The sequence below is a fragment of the Mobula birostris genome, chromosome 21 (assembly GCF_030028105.1).
Source record: "Mobula birostris isolate sMobBir1 chromosome 21, sMobBir1.hap1, whole genome shotgun sequence".
Lineage (NCBI taxonomy): Eukaryota > Metazoa > Chordata > Chondrichthyes > Myliobatiformes > Myliobatidae > Mobula > Mobula birostris.
In genome coordinates, this window is record NC_092390.1 from 8,396,193 (window position 1) to 8,418,389 (window position 22,197).

The 22,197-nt window shown below is 41.4% G+C and overlaps 1 protein-coding gene across 2 annotated transcripts in view; it reads left to right on the forward strand.

Moving 5' to 3' along the window:
* The window catches only part of sufu (suppressor of fused homolog (Drosophila)), a 109,306-nt gene that overhangs the window by 55,496 nt on the left and 31,613 nt on the right, over nucleotides 1–22,197 (forward strand). For both annotated transcript variants that reach the window (XM_072238909.1, XM_072238908.1), the window contains exons 4-8: nucleotides 230–372; nucleotides 10,579–10,664; nucleotides 11,819–11,891; nucleotides 13,255–13,408; nucleotides 21,581–21,701. In XM_072238909.1, coding sequence (XP_072095010.1) covers nucleotides 230–372; nucleotides 10,579–10,664; nucleotides 11,819–11,891; nucleotides 13,255–13,408; nucleotides 21,581–21,701 — 577 coding nt within the window. The remainder of the gene's footprint in view (nucleotides 1–229; nucleotides 373–10,578; nucleotides 10,665–11,818; nucleotides 11,892–13,254; nucleotides 13,409–21,580; nucleotides 21,702–22,197) is intronic.

Sequence of the window (22,197 nt, forward strand, 5' to 3'; positions counted from 1 at the left end):
TTGTTTCATTGATGGTATGCCTGTGTACGATTGAATTGACGATAAGCTGATCTTGAATGTGAAATATGTCAGTGTTATTGAACCTGATTATGAGTTTGTTACTGCAGTTAGGAAATAATTAGTTTTCTGCACTCATGAATTGTGTATTTTGCAAATCTGTAACCTTGAAACCATTAGGAATAGTTGATCAAATATAATTAACTCATTTGATTTTTTTGTCACTAAACAGAAAACACATTATGCAGTGGTGACCATGTCTCTTGGCACAGCCCATTGGACAACAGTGAATCTCGCATCCAACACATGTTACTGACAGAGGACCCACAGCTGCAGCCTGTGCGTACCCCATTTGGAACAGTTGCATTCTTGCAGGTATGGGTGTACAAATTTTGTTTCTGATGCTAATCATCATTGGTGTTCAATGCGAGTGAACTTGAATTCAGAATTCACTGTAGTTGTTCAAACGTCTTCAACAAGATGAAGGTGTTTTTTAATCCCCAGTGTTACTTCCACTTTGTCTTTAAGATTTCTCTTCTTGGATCCTCACTTTATTTGTAAGTAATTTAACTGATAATTTAATAGTTAAACATACTCTGAGGATCTGGATACAATTTAGAAAACATTTTGGTTTATTGAGATTTTCCCTTTCAAGTCCCACCTATTCTAATTTTTTAAAAACCCTCCATAACTGATTTAGTTTTCAAAGAATGGGGCAGGTTGAGTATTAAATGTTTTTGGGATCTGTTTGTTGGAGGAAATCTTTTTTCATTTGAGCAATTGTCAGCTAAATATAGCTTACCCAAAACTCACTTTATTAGATATGTACAAATTAGAGACGTTCTAAGATCTCAATTATGCACATTTCCTATGAGTTCAGATAAGAACTTACTAGACGTAGTTTTTAATTTGACACCTTTTCATAATAGTTCAATATCTAATATTTATGGTGTGTTACTGGAGACGAGGACTGTTCCTTTAGACAAAATTAAGAATCTCTGGGAACGAGATTTACAGACATCAATATTTGAGGAAACTTGGAATGAAATTTTTAAACTGGTTAATACTTCATCGTTATGCGCTCACCATTCCCTCATACAATTTAAGGTGGTACATGGAGCTCATGTGACTAAGGATAAGCTGCAAACAACAGGAATTCTGCAGATGCTGGAAATTCAAGCAACAGACATCAAAGTTGCTGGTGAATGCAGCAGGCCAGGCAGCATCTCTAGGAAGAGGTACAGTCGACGTTTCAGGCCGAGACCCTTCGTCAGGGCTAACTGAAGGAAGAGCTAGTAAGAGATTTGAAAGTGGGAGGGGGAGGGAGAGATCCAAAATGATAGGAGAAGACAGGAGGGGGAGGGATGGAGCCAAGAGCTGGACAGGTGATTGGCAAAAGGGATATGAGAGGATCATGGGACAGGAGACCCAGGGAGAAAGACGGTTGGGGGGGGGGGACCCAGAGGATGGGCAAGGGGTATAGTCAGAGGGACAGAGGGAGGAAAAGGAGAGTGAGAGGAAGAATGTGTGTATAAAAATAAATAATGAATAGGGTATGAGGGAGAGGTGGGGCATTAGCAGAAGTTAGAGAAGTCAATGTTCATGCCATCAGGTCGGAGGCTACTCTTGTCCATCCATGCCCCCCATCCCTTCCCACTGATCTCCCTCCTGGCACTTATCCTTGTAAGCGGAACAAGTGCTACACATACCCTTACACTTCCTCCCTCACCACCATTCAGGGCCCCAGACAGTCCTTCCAGGTGAGGCAACACTTCACCTGTGAGTCGGCTGGGGCGATATACTGCGTCCGGTGCTCCGGATGTGGCCTTCTATATATTGGCCAGACCCGACGCAGACTGGGAGACCGCTTTGCTGAACACCTACGCTCTGTCCGCCAGAGAAAGCAGGATCTCCCAGTGGCCACACATTTTAATTCCACATCCCATTCCCATTCTGACATGTCTATCCACAGCCTCCTCTACTGTAAAGATGAAGCCACACTCAGGTTGGAGGAACACCTTATATTCCATCTGGGTAGCCTCCAAACTGATGGCATGAACATTGACTTCTCTAACTTCTGTTAATGCCCCACCTCCCCCTTGTACCCCATCTGTTATTTATTTTTATACACACATTCTTTCTCTCACTCTCCTTTTTCTCCCTCTGTCCCTCTGACTATACCCCTTGCCCATCCTCTGGGCTTTCCCCCTCCCCCTTTTCTTTATCCCTAGGCCTCCTGTCCCATGATCCTCTTATATCCCCTTTGCCTATCACCTGTCCAGCTTTTGGCTCCATCCCGCCCCCTCCTGTCTTCTCCTATCATTTTGGATCTCCCCCTCCCCCTCCCACTTTCAAATCCCTTACTCACTCTTCCTTCAGTTAGTCCTGACGAAGGGTCTCGGCCTGAAATGTCGACTGTACCTCTTCCTAGAGATGCTGCCTGACCTGCTGCATTCACCAGCAACTTTGATATGTGTTGCTAAGGCTAAGCTGTCTCGTTTTTATTCGGATATATCTCCTTACTGTGACAGATGTAGCAATGGAGAAACTTCATTAATTCATATGTTTTGGACTTGTCCAAGTCTTGAAAAATATTGGAAGGAAGTTTTGCAAAATTTTCTTTACTTTTCAAAGTCAGGTTTTAAGCCTAATCCTCTGACAGCCCTATTCGGTATTGTTGCAGGACAGGATATCAAGCTGAAGACATCTGATTTACATATTTTGGCCTTTAGCTCTCTTATAGCTGGGAGGGCGCTTTTGTTTAAATGGAAAGGTGTTTTTTCTCCTACTCATGCTCAATGGTTATGCAACGTTATGTCATGCTTAGATTTAGAGAAGATTCATTGTTCAATTTCTGAATCTCGTCAAGACTTTCAAACATTGTGGGGACCTTTTCTGAATTATTTTCAAAACTTGCAAAACCTTAAATTCGTTGTTTAAATTTAGATGTTGGCTAATATTAATTTTTATTATATGAGAAGGTATTTTACCTTTTTTTTTCTCCTTAATAAACAGCTTCGGTCTTGGTAGGGGTTAGACTTTTCTTTGTAATAAATTAGTATATTTCAATATAACTATTGATTAACTTACATGAATACCAGATAATGAGATTGTTATTATGAATAGATATAATGTAATTGGTAGTTTAAAAAAATCTTTTTTGACCTTTTATATATACTTTCTTGTACTCTGTATTCTTCTATGTAGAAACTAATAAAAAAAATTGGAAAGATTTCCCAGTGCTAACTCTGCACTACAAATATTAGAATTTTCAAGTTTGAACAAAGGGTTTGTGATTTGAAATGTTATTTTATTTCTCTTTTCACAGTTATGTCTGAACTGCTGAGCATTTTCAGCATTTTGTTTTTATTTCAAGTCTCCAGCATCTACATATTTTTTAAATTTACTGTTGTTTGATTTTGAGCTCGCATCAGTGAATTATTTTGCTTGAAACCTTTTGCCAAAGCTCTCAAAATTTAAAATCTGGATCAGCTCCTGTACTGCATTCTTGAAAATGTAATTGCTATCCACTGTTTTCTCTGATTCTTTCTCAGAATCAGATTAAGCTGTTCCTGAAATAGTGAGTGTGTGTCTTCAGGCTCCTGTACCTCCTTCCTGGTGGTAGCAATGAGAAGAGGGCGTATCCTGCTTGATAGAGGTCCTTGATGATAGATGCCACCTTTTTGAGGCTTTGCACTTTGAATATGTCCTGGACACTATGCAGGCGGGGGCCCATGATGCAGCTGAGTTCACAACTTTCTGCAGCTTCTTTCGATCCTGTCCAGTAGGATCCCCCCCGCCCCCCCCCCCCGATACCAGACGGTGGTGCACCCAGTTAGAAAAATGCTCTCCAAATTTGTGGAAATTGGTCTGCTCAGACTCCTCACGAAATGTAGCTGCAGTTGTGCCTTCTTTGTAAATGAATCAATACATTGGTCGCAGGATAGTTCCTCAAGAGATGTTGTCACACAGAAACTTGAAATTACTCATTCTTTCCACTTCTGATCCCTCTATGAAGACTGGTGTCTATTCCCTTATCTTTACTTTCTGAAATCCACAATCAGTTCCTTGGTGTTACTGACAGTAAATGAAAGTCTTCTGGTGACGAATTAGAGGATCCAGTTGCAGAGGGAGGTACATAGGCCCAGTGTCTGGAGCTTTCTGATCAGGACTGTAGGAGTGATTGTTTAAATGCTGAGCTGTAGTCAATAAATGCATATTGGTATTGTTCAGGTGGTCCGAGGATGCATGGAGAGTCAGTGAGCATGCATCTGCTGTAGAGCTATGGTGGTGATAGGCAAATTGCGGTGGGTCCAGGTCCTTGCTGAGTCAGGAGTTCATTCTAGCCATGACCGTCTCAAAGCACTTCACCGTAGATGTGAGTACTGCTGGGGGATAGTTGTTACGGCAGCTCCCCCTGCTCTTCTTGGGCACTGGTATGATTGTTGCCCTTTTGAAGCAGGTGGGAACTTCCAGCTGCAACAATGAGAGATTGAAAATGTGTCCCTCCTGTTGGTCTGCACAAGTTTTCAGAGCCTTAGTGGGTATTCCATCGTGGACTGTTGCCATGTGAGGGTTCACCCTCTTGAAAGAGAATTTAACGTCAGCCTCCAAGTCGAGAGATCGCGGGGTCACTGGGTGCTGCAGGGATCCTCATACAGTGGTGCTAGAAAGTTTGTGAACCTTTTCACTATCTATGCATAAATATGACCTAAAATATGGTCAGATCTTCACACGTCCTAAAACTAGATAAAGAAAACCCAATGAAACAAAAATTTTTATACTTGCTCATTTATTTATTGAGAAAAATGATCGAATATTACTAATATTTGTTGGAAAAAGTATGTGAACCTTTGCTTTCAGTAACTGGTGTGACCCCCTGCTTGTGCAGCAATAACCTCAACCAGATGTTTCCTTTAACTGTTGATCAGTCTTGTACATCAGCTTGGAGGAATCTTAGGCCATTCCTTACAAAACTGCTTCAACTCTGGGATGCTGGTGGCTTCCTTGAATGAGCTGTTTGGTTCAAGTCCTTCCACATTTCTGTAGGTTTCGAAGGTACATTTAATGTCAGAGAAATGTATACAATATACATCCTGAAATCCACAAAAACGGAGGAGTGCCCCAAAGAATGAACAACAGTTAAATGTTGAATGTTAGAACCCCAAAGTCTCTCCCCAACTCAACTCTCCCCCTGCATGTAGGTGGCAGCAAGCACAATCTGCCCCCCCCACCAGCAAAAAGGCAGCAGCACCAGTCACCAAGCACTCAAGTGTGCAGCAAAAGCAACAGTAAAGACACAGACCTACAGTACTGCAAATACTACATTGTTCACCCGGCATTCGACATACCACCGCCTTTCTCTCTCTCCCTAATAAGTGAGAAAGAGGTGTCTCCGTTTCACAGTGAGAGGGGAGACATAACAAACAACTCGCTGGTTTATGATAAAAGTTCATTGCGTTGCTTTTTTTGAGCTCTGTGCCCAAAGATCTCAGGTATCTGGACACACAGCCAAGATGTTCCAGCTCCCACGACATACCCGTCTGGGACACTGACCTTCGATCCCCCTGTCTCCAGAGCCCTGAGATCCTAGCCGAGCCAAACTTTAAGGTCAGGACTTTGACAATGCCATTTCAAAACAGTTTTTCTTTTTAAACCATTTTGTTGTTGATTTACTCTTGGATCATTGTCTTGTTGCATTATCCAACTTCTATTAAGCTTCAGGTGATGGAATGCTATCCTGGCAGTCTCCTGTAAAATGTCTTGATACAATTTTGAATTCATTGTTTTCTTGATGATTGCAAGCTGTCCAGTCCCTGAGGCAGCAAAGCAGCCTCAAACCATGATGCTGCTTCCACCATGCTTCAGAGTTGAAAAATGAAGTTTTTGTGTTGGTGTGCAGTGGACTTTTTCCTCCAAACACAACAATGTGCATTTCTGCGAAAAAATTCCACTTTTGCAAACTTAATAAATGCAACAATGTTTTTTGGAGAGCAGTGGTTTCCTTTGTGGTGTACTTTCATGAACACCATTCTTGTTAAGTGTTTTCCTTATAGTGTACACAGGAACAGAGAGTTCAGCAAATTCTGGAGATTTGTGCAGGTCTTTTGCTGTCTCCCTTGGGTTCTTTTTCACCTCCTTCGGCATTGCACATTGTAGTCTTGGCGTGATCTTTGCAGGATGCCCACTCCTAGGGAGAGTAGCGACAGTACTGAGTTTCCTCCATTTGTAGACAATTTCTCTTACTGTGAACTGCTAAACATTCAGGTCTTTAGAAATGTTTTTATAGCCTTTTCCAGCTTCATGCATCTCTACAATTCTTCTAAGATTCTCTAAAAGTTGTTTTGATTGAGGCATGGTGCACAGATTTCTTGAGAAGAGCAGGCTGTGTTAGTAACGTGACTTTGTGTGCCTTTTTTATAAGGCAGGGCACTTCTACACCCCACACCTCCAATCTCATCTCATTGATTGGAACACTTGACTCCAAATAGCTTTTGGAGAAGGCATTACTCGAGAAGTTCACATACTTTTTCCAACAAATGTTGTAATATTGGATCATTTTTCTCCATAAATAAATGAATAAATATAATGTTTTTGTGTTGCTTATTGGGTTCTCTATCTCGTTTTAGGACAGGTGAAGATCTGATCACGTTTTAGTTCATGTTTATGCAGAAATAGAGAAAATTCTACAGCTTTCTAACACCACTGTAGCTGTAGTTTTGTTCTCCCTTTCAAAACATTTTGAAAGGGGAAAAATAAGTACTGCCTATTAAAAATAACTATTAAAAGGTAACATTTCAGTACTCTGAGGCGGGTTGTCATGCCTAGTTTAGTATTGGTCAGTATACTCTTCATTCTGGTAAAGGTGTCTTTGCCATCCCTATTCTTCCCTATTCTTCTTTTGATGTCCATGTCGCACCTGCCATCTGATATCACCCAGCTTCCTAAGTAGCAAAAGTTCTGTACTTGTTTTATGTCTTCCCCGTTTATTCTCAGCCTGCAGATAGGATTCTCCTTCTTTTTGGATATCACCATACGTTCTGTCTTTTTGCAATTGATAGACCCATTTTTGCACTTTTTTCAACAATTATATCAATTAAGTTTTGTAGTTCTTCCTCTGTACTTGCAATTAACACAGTAACTACATTATAGTTTGACATTATCCTGTGTCCCAGTGACTTGATAGAGGCAGGATAAGCAAAGTGTGTGAGATGCCTGGAGTTGAAGACACTACTACAGAGAAGCAGAGTACCTAGAATACCAGTGACTGGATTTGGCTGGGTGGACTGCTGAAAGCTCTGGGTGAGTCTGCGATTTCAAAGAGCTAAGAAAGAAAAAAGCTGCAAATATCCATGGTAGACTATCAATAACAGGAAAATGGAGTACTGAAGGTCACAATATGGAGTGGAGGGAAGATTAGGCAGGATCTGAAAAGCCTTTATGTGCCACCTTTCTCTCTGTTCAGCCAGTTACTTATCCACACAGCTACCTAACTCTTGTAGCTTTTTTTTTGTGTGGCTGTATCAAGTTTCTTCTGAAAAGCTGTAGAGTGTAGAAAAACTGTTTATCCCTTAGCTGTCTCTGTTAACTCATTAAAAAAATCTTCTGGGTTTGTGAAAGATATTAGCTTTTAAATTTGTATTCTATTAACTCAAACTTTTCCCAGGTGTCAATTGTGTTCCAAAATGTTTCCAGATACTTGCCCACACTAATGTTAAACTGACAGGCACTTCTTAACCTACAAGTTCAGAATTCTTTCAATTGTACTAGTCTGAATCCAGTGAATGGTTTTGAAATTTCTGTTTGGGACAGACAGCTAGCTGCCAATGTAAATGAGGTTAAGGCTTCCCTTTCACTTAGGCTGTTTTATAGTCATCTACCCCAAGGGCCCCCAACCTTTTTCGCACTGCGGACCGGTTTCATATTGACAATATTCTTGTGGACCGGCTGACCGGTGCTGGGGGGGGGGGGGGGGATGGTAGGGTTGCCAACGGACTAGAGTAGCAGTGCAGTCAAATACGTTGGGTTTACCCCGAGAAAGACTACATTTACCATGAAGCTGTGCGCGGGCATCAGTGCGCATGCGTGTACGATTCCCCCCCCAATCGTTTTTGGCGATTCTCTTCGGAGGTGGGGGGGGGTTAATCACTACCGGAATATCGGTGATAAGTGGCTAATGCACTCAATTTCCTTTCTAAAAGGGTTTATCTAACAAATTTAATATTAAACACACAGCGCATATTTTCCTCGCATGAATATAGTGATAAGTCAATTATCAGGGAGGACAGGGGAGCTTGAAGTAAGTGTTGAACGAACTTCCAGTAGAAGTGGTAGAGGCAGGTTCGATACTATTATTTAAAGAAAAATTGGATAGGTATATGGACAGGAAAGAAATGGAGGGTTATGGGCTGAGTGCAGGTCGGTGGGACTAGGTGAGAGTAGCGTTCAGCAGGGACTAGAAGGGGAGAGATGGCCTGTTGCTGTGCTGTAATTGTTATATGGTTATATATGTCAATAGCATCATAACATTTTAAGTAATGTTTGGATATTAAACACGCAGCACATATTTTCCCCATATGAACATATAAAATCATTGCAACACACCAATGTCACTGAATCATTGGGAGCCCTGGGCTTGTTTTCCTGCAACAAGACGGTCCTATCGAGGGGTGATGGGAGACAGCGATAGTCGAACGGGGTTCCTTATGTCCAGTCTATTCCGCAATTTAGTTTTTGTTGCATTCACTGCAGAGATATGTTGGAAATGGAAGCAACGTTTTCAGTGCTTTCGTGGCTATCTCAGGATTTTTAGCCTTGACTTTGATCCAGAATGCCGGCAGAGATGTTAATGTCAAACATACTTTCCAGCCCGCGGTCATTTGCAAGCTCGAGGAGTTGATCTTCTTCCCGCGCTGAAATGGATGACGCACGGGTAATGACCTCGCATGCGTAATGGCTCAACAGTGGGCGTGACAGGGAATGAGGAAAGGTGCAGCTGACTCATATCGCCAAATCATATCGCTTCCTCGCGGCCCGGTAGCACATGCTTTGCGGCCTGGTACCGGTCCGTGGCCCGGTGGTTGGGGACTGCTGATCTACCCAAATGATACAGTTCCCATTTTAGGGAGTTTATTAAGATATTGTTAGGTTCTACCTCTAACTTGGAACTTAAATGAAAGTTAATTTAAGATTGGAAGTTTAATATGCAAAGAACACAAGCCAGTTGTGACTTAGACTTTGTTCTCTGGATTTTTTTGGAATAAGCATCATTGCAAGTGAATTCTGTTAAAATGGTAATGCACAGCACCACATAGTGGCAAGGTGTGGTTCTACATCTGCAACTGTAGTGCAAGGAAGCAAGACATGCAGTTGGAGCTAAGATGTTTATTCCTTATTATGCTCAGGCATCGATGATGATGATTGCACTTGCATCTCAGTAGAACAGAATACAGCGTCCATTTTGTTTTACTGGAATGAACTCAGCAGTTGTTTCTTTTGAAAATCTATGCATTTTGTCAGAGGTTGCATTTAAAACAAGATAGGAAATATGAATATGTTGAACTTCCCTTTTGGTGAACTTTCATTTGAAACAAAAATAACTGGATCAGCAATTATTCAATGAGGCAGTATTATGGTGTATGGGGTGTCAGGGAGGGGTAGCACCTCTGGTGGGGGAACATGTCGCGTCCTTTTCAGGGCAGTTAGTCCACCTTTGGTCCCCACCTGGCACTCAGCTCTCACCTGTGGCTCCCCGTAGCTGTTTGCATGCGACAGCGGCCACACCCCGGGCAACGGCTTCGACAAGCCGGCTAAACCAGGTGAGGGTAGCCGACAGGTCTCAAACCCTCGGTGAGATAGGGAGTTGTCTATCCCAGCATGTGAAGACAGACTCCGGTGGATTGAGCGGACGAGACCTATGGAAGGTCCAACGGTCAAGAAGGCGGTCTCTGCAAGCGTCGTGGAACGTGTAGAGCAGGACAAGACACACAGGACGTCCTGGTCATCCACTGCTCCTAGTCCCATCTCCAGCCGTCTAGACTCTGTCTTGCCACTGGATCCAGATGGGAATTGGGAAGAGAGAATGAGGCTGACACTGCGCAACTCTCCCTCACTTAAATCCAAATCACGCGCTAGTCTCGACACCATCATAATGGTGTCGAGGTCCTCATCGACGTCAACAATGGACGAACAACAACATTATGGTATAGCCAAAACTGGTGGAACAGTAGTGAAGCTTAGCTCCATCTACTGTTTTGGGTAAATTTTGAACTGTGAAACAATTCTTGTTATGTCTTTTAATGTTATTGTAAACAGTTAGATCTTAACAAGAATGTGGATAAATTATTGATTGCTCCAATTCAATAGTGGTTTCAACCGTATACAAATTTCCTCTGAAGGGTTGTGCTTCCATGTGACTTCTGAGTATCCTCTCAGCTGCCACCGTTTTCACTTCTCTGTGCCAAGTTCCATCCTTTTTGATTTGAGAATGTATTTTTTTCCTTCATGGTTTTTGTACAATCATTTGTCCTGTTCCTTTTCACAGTTATCTTTTTTTAAAAAGATGCTTTCAATTTGTGTTAGATTGTTGGAGTTTGTACAGAAGAGCTTCAAGCAGCACAGCAGTGGAATGGTCAAGGGATCTTGGAGCTGCTCCGGACTGTTCCTGTGTAAGTGTCATCATAAAACGTTCACCCTGAATTTGTGAAGTATGATCGATTAGGTGTGAGAAAAGTGAAATGTTAGGTTGACATTTTTCAGAGGAGTTGAGTAAATCATGATTTTTTACTGCATGATGCACAATGTTTAAGAGGGCACGTGACCAACTATTTTGTACACTAGGTCATGTCAGTGATTTTCTGATTATTTCACATTTGATCTCATTTTTATATCAAACAATCAGATATCCATATTGGATATGTGTAAATAATTAGTTCTTTTCATCTTAACCTGGAATTCAGAGTATTTCATCTTCTGGAATGGAAAAATAATTTTAAAATATTTTCTTCAATCAGATGATCATCCAATAAGAAGTCTTCTGTAGCATTTAAAATGCCTCGCCAAGCGTAGTAGTGTAAATACATCCATCACCTACCTTACTGTCACACTTAAGCATCTCAAGATTTAATCAAATTAGTCATACAAAAAATTTCCTTAACAAAGTGACTATTCCTGATTGTCTCTTCCCTCTCCAGATAAAGCCTATACCTCGGGACTTTTTTCATACATTTCCTACCACTTATATAGGATTTGCCAATTTGTAATTAGCTAACATCTCTGCTGCACATGTAAGATAAAACGACCACAAAATTTTCCAGTCATCTCTTGCCCCCTCTGTAGCCAAGGAAGATCTGAAAACTTCGGCCACACTGCCGGTAATCTCTTCCCTTCCCTAGCAGCCTGGGATATATTTCATCAGGCCCTGGGGCTTTATTTTCCTTTAAACCCACCAAACATCAGTAACTTTCCAGAAAATTGTGTTATGATACTGATTATGGTAATTATTTAAAAGATTTTTGTGGTTACATCAGATGTTTGTTATTAACCTATCATAATATGGACAAATTTGTAAGCACAAAATGTCTTGGTATGAAAAGTAAACACTTTAATTTTAGACAGGCTACAGTGATTCATTCCAGTATGCACTTGTCAAAACTCAATTTTAGACTGTGTTTCATTAAATGAAGGAAAAAAACTTTGTAGTTGTGTTAGGCTTTACTGTTATATTGAATCAGTTTTGTCTGCTTTTGAGCAAAGTAATAAACAAAAAATAGATAACAAAGATCATTCATGTAACTCCAACGTATCATAAATTGTCTTACAGGGCAGGTGGCTCTTGGCTAATCACTGATATGCGAAGAGGAGAAACTATATTTGAGTCTGATCCACATTTGCAGGTAACCATTAACTTTGGTTTTGTTTGTCCTTACTGCTGTAATGTCTGCTGGGGATAAGTGTTTTAGTGCAGTCTCTAATTCAGCACCAGTTTGCACTACCCCACTTAAAGTTACAACTTTGCTATTATTTGACTACAACATCTTAAAATTAAGCAGCACTGTTGCTTTGGATTTGCTATTTCCCATACTTTCACATCACTGGGGATAAACTGTGGGTAGCCTGCAGAACTGTTATACTAACATTAACCATAGGTAACATAGTGGTTAGCACAAGGCCATTACAGCACCAGCTGTAAGATCAGCATTTAATTCCTGCCACTGTCTGTAAGGACTTTGTACATTCTCGCCATGACCATGTGGGTTTCTTCCGTGTGTTCTGGTTTCCTCCCACGTTCCAAAGATGTACAGTTAGGATCATGGGACGTGGGTATGCTGTGTTGGCGCTAGAAGTGTGACACTTTCTGATTTGATGTGACGCAAATGACACACTTCACTGTTTTGATGTACATGTGGCAAGTAAAGCTAATCTTTATCTTTATGCATTTTATGCTGGTAATTTGAGTTATTGAATGATGCATTGAGACACCATGGTATGGCAAGTGGTATTGCTGACTCACAGCTCCAGTGACCCAAGTTTGATTCCGATCCCTGACCATCTCCACCTTCATTACAACCCACACTAAATCACAGTGCTATCTGGTGTCCTCCAGCATGCCGAGAAGTTTTGATTGACAAGCTAATTGGCCCCAGTGTTTGTCTAATGCAGGAGAATTGGAAGGAATTTAATGGGTATGTGAAAGCACATGGGTCACTGAACAACATGTGTGGCAAATAAATTGTTATAGTTATGAGAATAGGCATGGACTTGAAGGACTGAATTACAGCCTTCTATGTTGTAAAGAAGTATAACCTAAAATAACAATTTTCTGTGTCACAAGTATTTTGGTAACCATTTAACTTTCTTAAACCTTAAGCACTAAGTAATTTACTGTGATTTTAAAAATGACCATGATTTTGTTAAAATACCCAGTTTATATTCGGGAAATAGAACAAAAGACAAATAGGTAAGCTATTATAAACATGAGAAAGTCTGCAGATGCTGGAAATCCAAAGTAAGACACAAAATGCTAGAGGAACTCAGAAGTCAGGCAGCTCATGGAAATGAATAGAGACTCGAAGTTTCAGGCCAAGACTCTTATTCAGGATTCAATAGGTCAACAATTGTTGCAAACATTCAGATAAAATACATTAGAACTAGAACTTCTCATAACCATCTGACTAAAGTCCCTACGTGATTGTAATAGTATGATTGTGCTTACATGAATTGAAATTTCTCCTGAGTTTTCTTTTGTTTTCCATCTAGGAGAGGGTGGACAAAGGCATAGCGACTGATGGATCAAACCTGAGTGGTGTGAGTGCAAAATGTGCGTGGGTTGATCTGAGCCGTCCCCCAGAAGATGAAGAAGATAGCAGAAGTATTTATCTTGAGATGCAGCCACGTCGTTTGTCCGATAAAGGTATTTTATTTATAGTATTATTATAACACAGTTCAAAATCATTGGAGATATAACAGGATTTAGTTGCTATCTATTCTCTTTCGTTTTTTTTGATCTTGAAATGGGGGGGGGGAGATGAAAAGCTCCAGCAGTTTGAGGTTTTACAGTTCAGTTTAGTAGTTAGTCTCCAGTAGCTAAGTGGCATCACAAATGTACTCAACAATGCCAACGAATTCTGGTTATTTGGGATAACACCTAAAGAACAAAAACTAAATTGAGAGAATAGCTGGGATTTCTTGTTCACTTGGGACACTGTTACTTAATTGGAGCAGTTTCTAACTTGCGTGGCCATCAGACACTACAGCTTGATTAAAGCAATCAGGTTTTAAATGGTGTCAGTTGTGTGTGCTGTGTTCAAAACAGTGATTTCTGTCACTGATAGTTAGCAAGAAACAAGCAATAAGAATTCTGAACTGTTTTGCTCACCGTGGTTTCAAGTATTCAGGCTTAGAGATGCCAGAAGTGGCCCGGAGTGAAAATGGAAGAATTTCCAGACCTCGTTAGGAATTATGAAGAAATTGAGGCTAATGACTATCATTGTGAATGGTACAATGAAAATGAAGATTTGGAGAAAGGCAATCCAATATCTGCACGAGTTGTCTGTGCTGATTTTTTTTCATTTACAGTCATCAAAAAAGCACAGCTGATTAATTCCTGTGTCAATAACTATTAGGAGCTAATACTACTGTAGAGGTATTGAGAAGGTTTTAATTTGTTCTATATTTCATTTAAATACATGCATTGATATTCAGTTAAATGGTAGTTTATCTTTTTTATACCTTTTACTAATTTTCATGACACTTTGGCTAATTAAGACAGCTGCTTAATTGGGCCAAAATGTACTGATCCTGATGTGTCCCAGTTTATCAGAATCCACTGTACATTGTGTAATATTACCTTTGTATTGTGTGAGAGTTTTATGTACTGTGATGCACACCTTGATCGGAGGAATGTTATGCTGGATGAAAGCAGGTTAAATACTTCCAGGAGTTAGGGAACATGGCAAATTTTTTTTGGTAAAAAAGACCGATTATCAGATTAACTCAAGCTGAACCATTTTAGTTAGGATAGAAACATAGAAAATAGGTGCAGGAGTAGGCCATTCGGCCCTTCGAGCCTGCACCGCCATTCAGTATGATCATGGCTGATCATCCAACTCAGAACCCTGTACCAGCCTTCCCTCCATACCCCCTGATCCCTTTAGCCACAAGGGCCATATCTAACTCCCTCTTAAATATAGCCAATGAACTGGCCTCAACTGTTTCCTGTGGCAGAGAATTCCACAGATTCACCACTCTCTGTGTGAAGAAGTTTTTCCTAATCTCGGTCCTAAAAGGCTTCCCCTTTATCATCAAACTGTGACCCCTCGTTCTGGACTTCCCCAACATCGGGAACAATCTTCCTGCATCTGGCCTGTCCAATCCCTTTAGGATTTTATATGTTTCAATAAGATCCCCCCTCAATCTTCTAAATTCCAACGAGTATAAGCCTAGGTGATCCAGTCTTTCATCATATGAAAGTCCTGCCATCCCAGGAATCAATCTGGTGAACCTTCTTTGTACTCCCTCTACGGCAGGGGTCCCCAACTTTTTTTGCACTGCGGACCGGTTTTTTATTGACAATATTCTTGCGGACTGTCCGACCCGGGGGGGGGGGGGGGGAGGTTGCCAGCGCACAAGAGCGAGAGTAAATGCGCTGCGTTTACCCCGAAAAAGACTACAATGACCACGAAGCCTTGCGCGGGTACCTGTGTGCGCAATCATGAAGTGCACATGCATGTATGCGCCAATTTTTTTGAAAATCGTTCTTAACGATTCTGTTCAGTGAAACTACACTGTACATACATTATTTCTACTTTACATAGGCTGTGTATTTATCATATCATTCCTGCTTTTACTCTATGTTAGTGTTATTTTAGGTTTTATGTGTTGTTTGGTATGATTTGGTAGGTTATTTTTCGGGTCTGCGAACGCTCAAAAATGTTCCCATATAAATTAATGGTAATCATAAGTCACTTATAAAGTCAATAGCATCATAATATTTTAAGTAACGTTTGGATATTAAACACACAGCGCATATTTTCCCCGTATGAACATATAAAATCATTGCAACACACCAATATCGCTGAATCAGTGGGAACCCTGGGCTTGTTTTCCTGCAACAAGACAGTCCCATTGAGGGGTGATGGGAGACAGCGATACTCGAAGGGAGTTCCTTATGTCCAGTCTATTCCGCAATTTAGTTTTCGTTGCATTCATTGCAGAAAATCCTGCTTCGCAGACATATGATGTTGAAAATGGAAGCAACGTTTTCAGTGTTTTTGTGGTTATCTCAGGGTATTCAGCCTTGACTTTGATCCAGAATGCCGGCAGAGATGTTATGTCAAACATACTTTTCAGCCCGCCGTCATTTGCAAGCTCGAGGAGTTGATCTTCTTCCCGCGCTGACATGGATGATTCACCGGGGACATTAACAAATGGGTCACGGACCCATTCCTTTGCACGTGGGAAATTTGCGGTTGGGAAATAACGCTTGAATTCTGTCGACAGCGAAGTTAGGCGATCGCGCACCAGCTGTTAGAAAGAAGGTGCAGCCTCAGTATCTCCCAAAATCCCAGCTAATGTTGGGAACATGTCAAATATGCCCCTGTCCACTCGCCGTCCCCACATTTCCAGTTTGGCTTTGAAAGCAGACACTTTATCTGCCAACTTGAAGACAGTTGTCATTCTCCCCTGAAGTGACAAATTGAGTTCATTGAGCAGGTTGAAAATGTCACACAGATAAGCGAGTTTTGCTATCCACTCCTCGTCACCGAAATGTGCTGCCAGTGGTGACTTTTTTCCTGAAAGAAACCTCTGTAGCGGCTCTCTTAACTGAAAAACCCTGGCCAGGGCTCTCCCCCTTGATAGCCACCTGATTTTAGTGTGAAAGAGAAGGCATTTGTGCTCTGCATCCATTTCCTCGCAAAGCTGCTCAAACAGACGTGAGTTAAGGGCTTTTGCTTTGACGTGATGGATAACTTCAACAACGTCACTCAATACGCTGTTAAGATCTGGTGACATTTTTCGGCTGGCCAGCATTTCCCTGTGTATGACACAGTGCGTAGACTGGCATTCAGGAGCAACCTCTTTGACTCGGGTCATGAAACCAGACAGACATCCAGTCATAGCTGCAGCCCCGTCTGTGCATATTCCAACACAGAATGGCCAGTCCAGTTTACCTGACATGTAGTCATTCAAAGACTTGAATAGTTCTGCCCCAGTTGTGTTAGTTGGCAGCGGCAGTGCACACAACATATCCTCCTGAACATCGTCTTGAAATATATATCGCACATAAACCAGCAGCATTGCCTTATTGTCGACATAGGTAGTCTCATCGACCTGGATAGCATACCATGGTGACTCGTTAAGCCGTTCCAACAGCTGTGCTTCGATGTCCTCCACTATGTCATCGATTCTCCTTGAAACTGTGGTAGCTGAAAGAGAAACCTGTGCCATCTTGTTAGCTGCAGCTTCTCCCAACAGTTCACGACACATGTCCTTGGCAGCAGGCAGATTCAATTCTTCACTAACAGTGAAAGGCTTCTTAGCCTTAGCAATACAGCTAGCCACTAAGTACGACACTCTCAGAGCAGCAGCATTTGTGGAGGTGGTGGCTCTCAGCACTTGCTTCTGTCCTGCTTGCTCACAGTTTTTCCGCTCAAAAAACTCAATGGGTTTGTCTTTAAGTGCAGGGTGCTTGGACTCAAGGTGCCGAAGCAGTTTCGAGGGCTTCATTGCCTCATTAGGCAGCATGTCTCCGCATATCACACACAGGGGGCTTGGAGCGTGCGAGTCACCAGTCGCAATAAAGCCATAATTTATGTATGACTCGTATTTTCTGTTGAAGGAAGCTTTCTTTTTTTTTGCAGTCTCGGCCTTAGCTGTCTCTGCGTTATCATCAACGTTAGGCCTTTTATGTCCCCTACCATCTCTTCCAAAGAAACTCTCAAGCGACATTTGTTTTTTACTCATACTGGCTGATGACCTCCGGCGTGGCCGTAATGACCAGGCGTGCGTCATGACCTCACGTGCGTAATGACCTCTTGTGCGTTCAATCTCAACAGTGGGCGTGACTGGGAATGAGGAAAGGTGCAGCTGACCCATATCGCTTCATACCGCCAAATCATATAATTTCCTCGCGGCCCGGCAGCACGTGCTTTGCGGCCCGGTGGTTGGGGACCGCTACTCTATGGCAAGAATGTCTTTTCAAAGGAGGATTTGAATTTTCAAAAAATTGCATTGTAAGATTTACCTGTTGAATAATTCAGCCTTGACTTTTTAATTAATTCAACTTTTTTAATAAAATGAAGCAGTGAAGTAACATTTTGGAAATTTAGACTTTAAAGTAGTAGAATCATTATACTGTCAATATAGGAGAAAGCTGCACATTGAGGTGGTAATGGTAGTGAAAAGAGTATGCAGGAGCTTCTTAAAATAAATATTTGATTAATGTACTGCAGGGAGCTTTTCCTTGTCTGGAAGGAAAAAAATATAAATTGAATACTGTGGCTTTTCAATTAAAGATGCACACACAGTTTCAAAATTAGTGCAGAATAAAAATATTTTACATTTTGCTCACTAAACAGAAAAGAAGGCATGAAGGGGCTACAATCTATCAATTCACTGGGGGAGGAATACCTTTACATCTGTTTTAGTGATGGTTTCATTAGGTACAACGGTGTAGGATTTCAACCTGTGACATCACCTCTAATCCCTCAATGTTGATTTTTGAGAGCCACGAAGGCTTCTGCTTTTCTATCATCTCGTTTGCAGCCCAGTGTTCAGTCAGACCCACATGGGTATTTCAGGTTGCTCGTTTTTTCAGGTGACCTACATAAGAAATTAAGTAAAGAATCTCCTGTAGTATTGTACATGTCCTCTTTGCATGAACCAGAAACACATATGCTTGCTATTTGATATGCTGGCAGCACAAGCTGCATAACCTGTTTTTTTTTAAAAGTGCTTCCTATGCCCTGTATTTCAAAAGATGAAAGCTTCTGTTGGAATGTTATCAGTGCACTTCTGGAAGTAGATTTATTATTAATGATGCATATGATGTGAAATTTATTGTTTTGCATAGAGAAAATTGCTATAATTTACAAAAATTAGTGCATGAGAAAGGGAAAAACGAGGTAAGGTTCGTGGACTATTCATAAATCTGATGGCAGAAGGAAAGAAGCTGTTTCTGAGTCATTCAGTGTGGGTCTTCAGGCTCCTGTACCTCATCCTTGCTCTTAGGAACTTGAAGAGAGCATGTCCTGGAAGGTGAGAGTTCTTCAGTGTTTGACGCCACCTTCTTGAGGCACTGCCTCTTAGCTCTCTGCATACAAATTTGTTTGAAAATTGACTTTTGACTACTTGCTTTTATTAAACGCATCCAATTTAGTAGGACGTACCAAGAGTGTTATCTCACAACACTTGCATTAATTTGTTCAAAGATGGTTTTGTACAAGCACGTATGAAGATGTATGTTAGAGGGAAAGAGGGAGGAGTGATTTAGGGAAGGAATTGTAGCATTTAGGATATAGGGATCAGGGACAGTGGCTAAAATCAGAATTGTACAAGAAGCCATTACTTTAAGAGTGTAGAAATGGCGTAGGAGATCCAAGGCCATAGGGAGGATTTGAGAATATGATTATTCTAAAAATGAGACTTAGTTTTGAATTGAGTTGACTTTATTACTTACCCTCTTCATATACATGAGGAGTAAAAATCTTTACGTCTCTGTCTAAATGTGCAATTTATAGTAATTTATAATAGTATGTATAACAGGATAGTCAATATAACATAGAAATACAGTTGTGTCAGTATGAATTAATCAGTCTGATGGCCTGGTGGAAGAAGCTGTCCTAGAGCCTTGGTTCTGGCTTTTATGCTGTGGTACTGTTTCCCGGATGGTAGCAGCTGGAAAAGTTTGTGGTTGGGGTGACTCGGGTCCCCAACGATCCTTCAGGCCCTTTTTACACACCTGTCTTTGTAAATGTCCTGAATAGTGGGAAGTTCACATCTACAGATGCGCTGGGCTGTCTGCTCCACTCTGCAGAGTCCTGCGATTGAGGGAAGTGCATTTCCCATACCAGACAGTGATGCAGCCAGTCAGGATGCTCTCAATTGTGCCCCTGTAGAAAGTTCTTAGGATTTGGGGGCCCACACCAAACTTCCTCAACTGTCTGAGGTGAAGGAGGCGCTGTTGTGCCTTTTTCACCACACAGCCGGTATGTACAGACCACGTGAGGTCCTCGGTGATGTTTATGCTGAGGAACTTAAAGCTGTTCACCCTATCAACCCCAGATCCATTGATGTCAATAGGGGCTAGCCTGTCTCTATTCTTCCCGTGGTCCACAACCAACTCCTTTGTTTTTGCGACATTGAGGGAGGGGTTGTTCTCTTGACGCCACTGTGTCAGGGTGATTACTTCTTTATAGGCTGCCTCATTATTATTGGAAATCAGGCTAATCAGTGTAGTGTTGTCAGCAAATTTAATTAGCAGATTGGAGCTGTGGGTGGTGACACAGTCATAGGTATACAGAGAGTACGGGAGGGGGCTTAGGACATGACCCTGAGAGGCACCTGTGTTGAGGGGCAGAGGTGAGGGAGCCCACTCTTGCCATCTGCCAGCGATCTAACAGGAATGTAGTTCACTATGCACAAAGGTGAACTAGGCTTGGTGTGAGTTAGGATGTAGATAACTGACCTTTGGATGACCTGAAGAGAGATGCCTGCAATCACAAAGTCACACACATTCTACCACACTCATTCCTTTGCAAGCAAGTTTTGTACAGGCACCACAATCACAGGTTACCACCTCTGTTAATGGAAATTCTCTTCCACAATGCAGCTCCTACCTGCTCATCCACCAATCATTATACAATGGATATAAGTTCACTTTCTGATGTGGACCCTTACTGCATGTGCAAAAATACTTGAATCACTCAAAATCTAATGTAGCTTGTAAACAATTTCATCAATACATCACTTAAAAAGTGGCAAATCTCAAGACAGAGCAATGTAGCTGTCTAACATAAAGCAACTTGAATCACGCTGCAACTAGTCACAGTTCAGATGCAGTTGGTGTGAGAAAGCTAGAAATTTTGTGAAAGCTGCCCAAGCTGTAGAGTGTTGTGTATCACAGTAATAAATGTTAACATCTGGTTTAAGATGGTGCTTGTGATGCCCAGCAAGTACTTAATGGAGGTAAAATACGAAACAGAAAATTGCTAAGCGCCTATTCATTACGATCAACGGTACCCATGGAGAAATATGAAGAGACAAGGCTAGGTGAGCAGAGGCAGGAGGAGGTGAAGGCGAGGCATGGTGGAGGCAGCAGCAAGGAAAATCCTGATGTCTGATCGACTTTGAGCGCTGGACTGAATTGGAAAGGTCAGGTTCGGGCCAAATTGTGGTGGTGAGTTCCAACCCCAGAGCTGTCCAAGAGCAAGGAATGACCTGACGTTTGGATGGTTTAAGTGCCTAGCCAGAAATAAAGGTTCAGGGTGGTGGGTCTGGAGGCAAGGGACGGGGTGATTTTAGCTGTTGCGCAAAGTTTGTTCAGCTCTGCGTGCTGTGATGAACTGAGGCTGTGGCCTGCATCCAGCTGCCGTGATGTCCGGCGTCTGGCTTTGTGCATTTTGTAAAACTTCAGTTCTGAATGCTATTTGCTTGCTTTTATTGTTTGCACGATTTGTTTTTCTCTGTGCACTTGGTGTTGATGGTCTTTTTTAATGAGTTCTTTTGGGGTTACTTAGTTTTGTTGCCATCTGTAAGGAGACGAGCCCAAAGGTTGTATAATGTGTATATACTTTGATTATGAATGTACTTTGAACTTGGTAAATGAAAGATTTGCATCAACAAGTTGGATGTACTTAATGTTTCCATGCTCGTCCTCCTCTTCTTGGCTAAGTGGCAATGATATATTGACACTTGTTCCATGTTCCAAAATCTTTTATCAATTTTTAAACAAATTTGGCCCAGCAAAACCACCATAGGTTTGTTTTAATTATATAAACTTGGAGTCATGGTAGAAATTAATGATCCCTCTGTTCAGTCTTTCAGCCTTAAAACCGGCTTCAAGAAGTTACTTTTCTAATTTCAGATACAGAGCAAATCAGAGAGGTCCTGCGTAGGGGCCTTGAAATGAATACCAAACCAGTTTTGCCACCAATCAGCTCCCAAAAACCCCAGCAGCAGAACGGGATGAATCATGATCGAGCACAGTAAGTTGTTTACAACTTTAATAGATTAGTTCCAATAGCCTGGAGTTATCAAGAATTAACTTGAGAATTTTGGGAGTGTAGAGAATGTTTGTTGTTACATTATGTTGATACCTCCCATTTGACATTCCTCAATCCTAATTCTGCTTAGATTTTTTTAGGCTATGATCCTTCAAATATAAATTTTATATTTGATTTAACAGTTCGAATGTTTTCACAAAATTAGTTATTTATTACAAAGCTGAGATAATACAGGTTTGTTTAATGGTGGACTAGAATGAGAACATGGGAAACTAGATTCCATTGAAGAGTTGCAAGATGGCGCCAGTGAATCACAGCAACGTTCTGCAGGCTACGTACAATACCTCTAAATGTAGCTCTCTGAATTACTGTCACTGCAATCTGCAGCATGCAAGTTTCCTTTGAACAACATACTTTTAAGTCGACATAATGAACTACAAACGTTGCAATCTTCAGACTCGGTAGACTTAACAAGTAG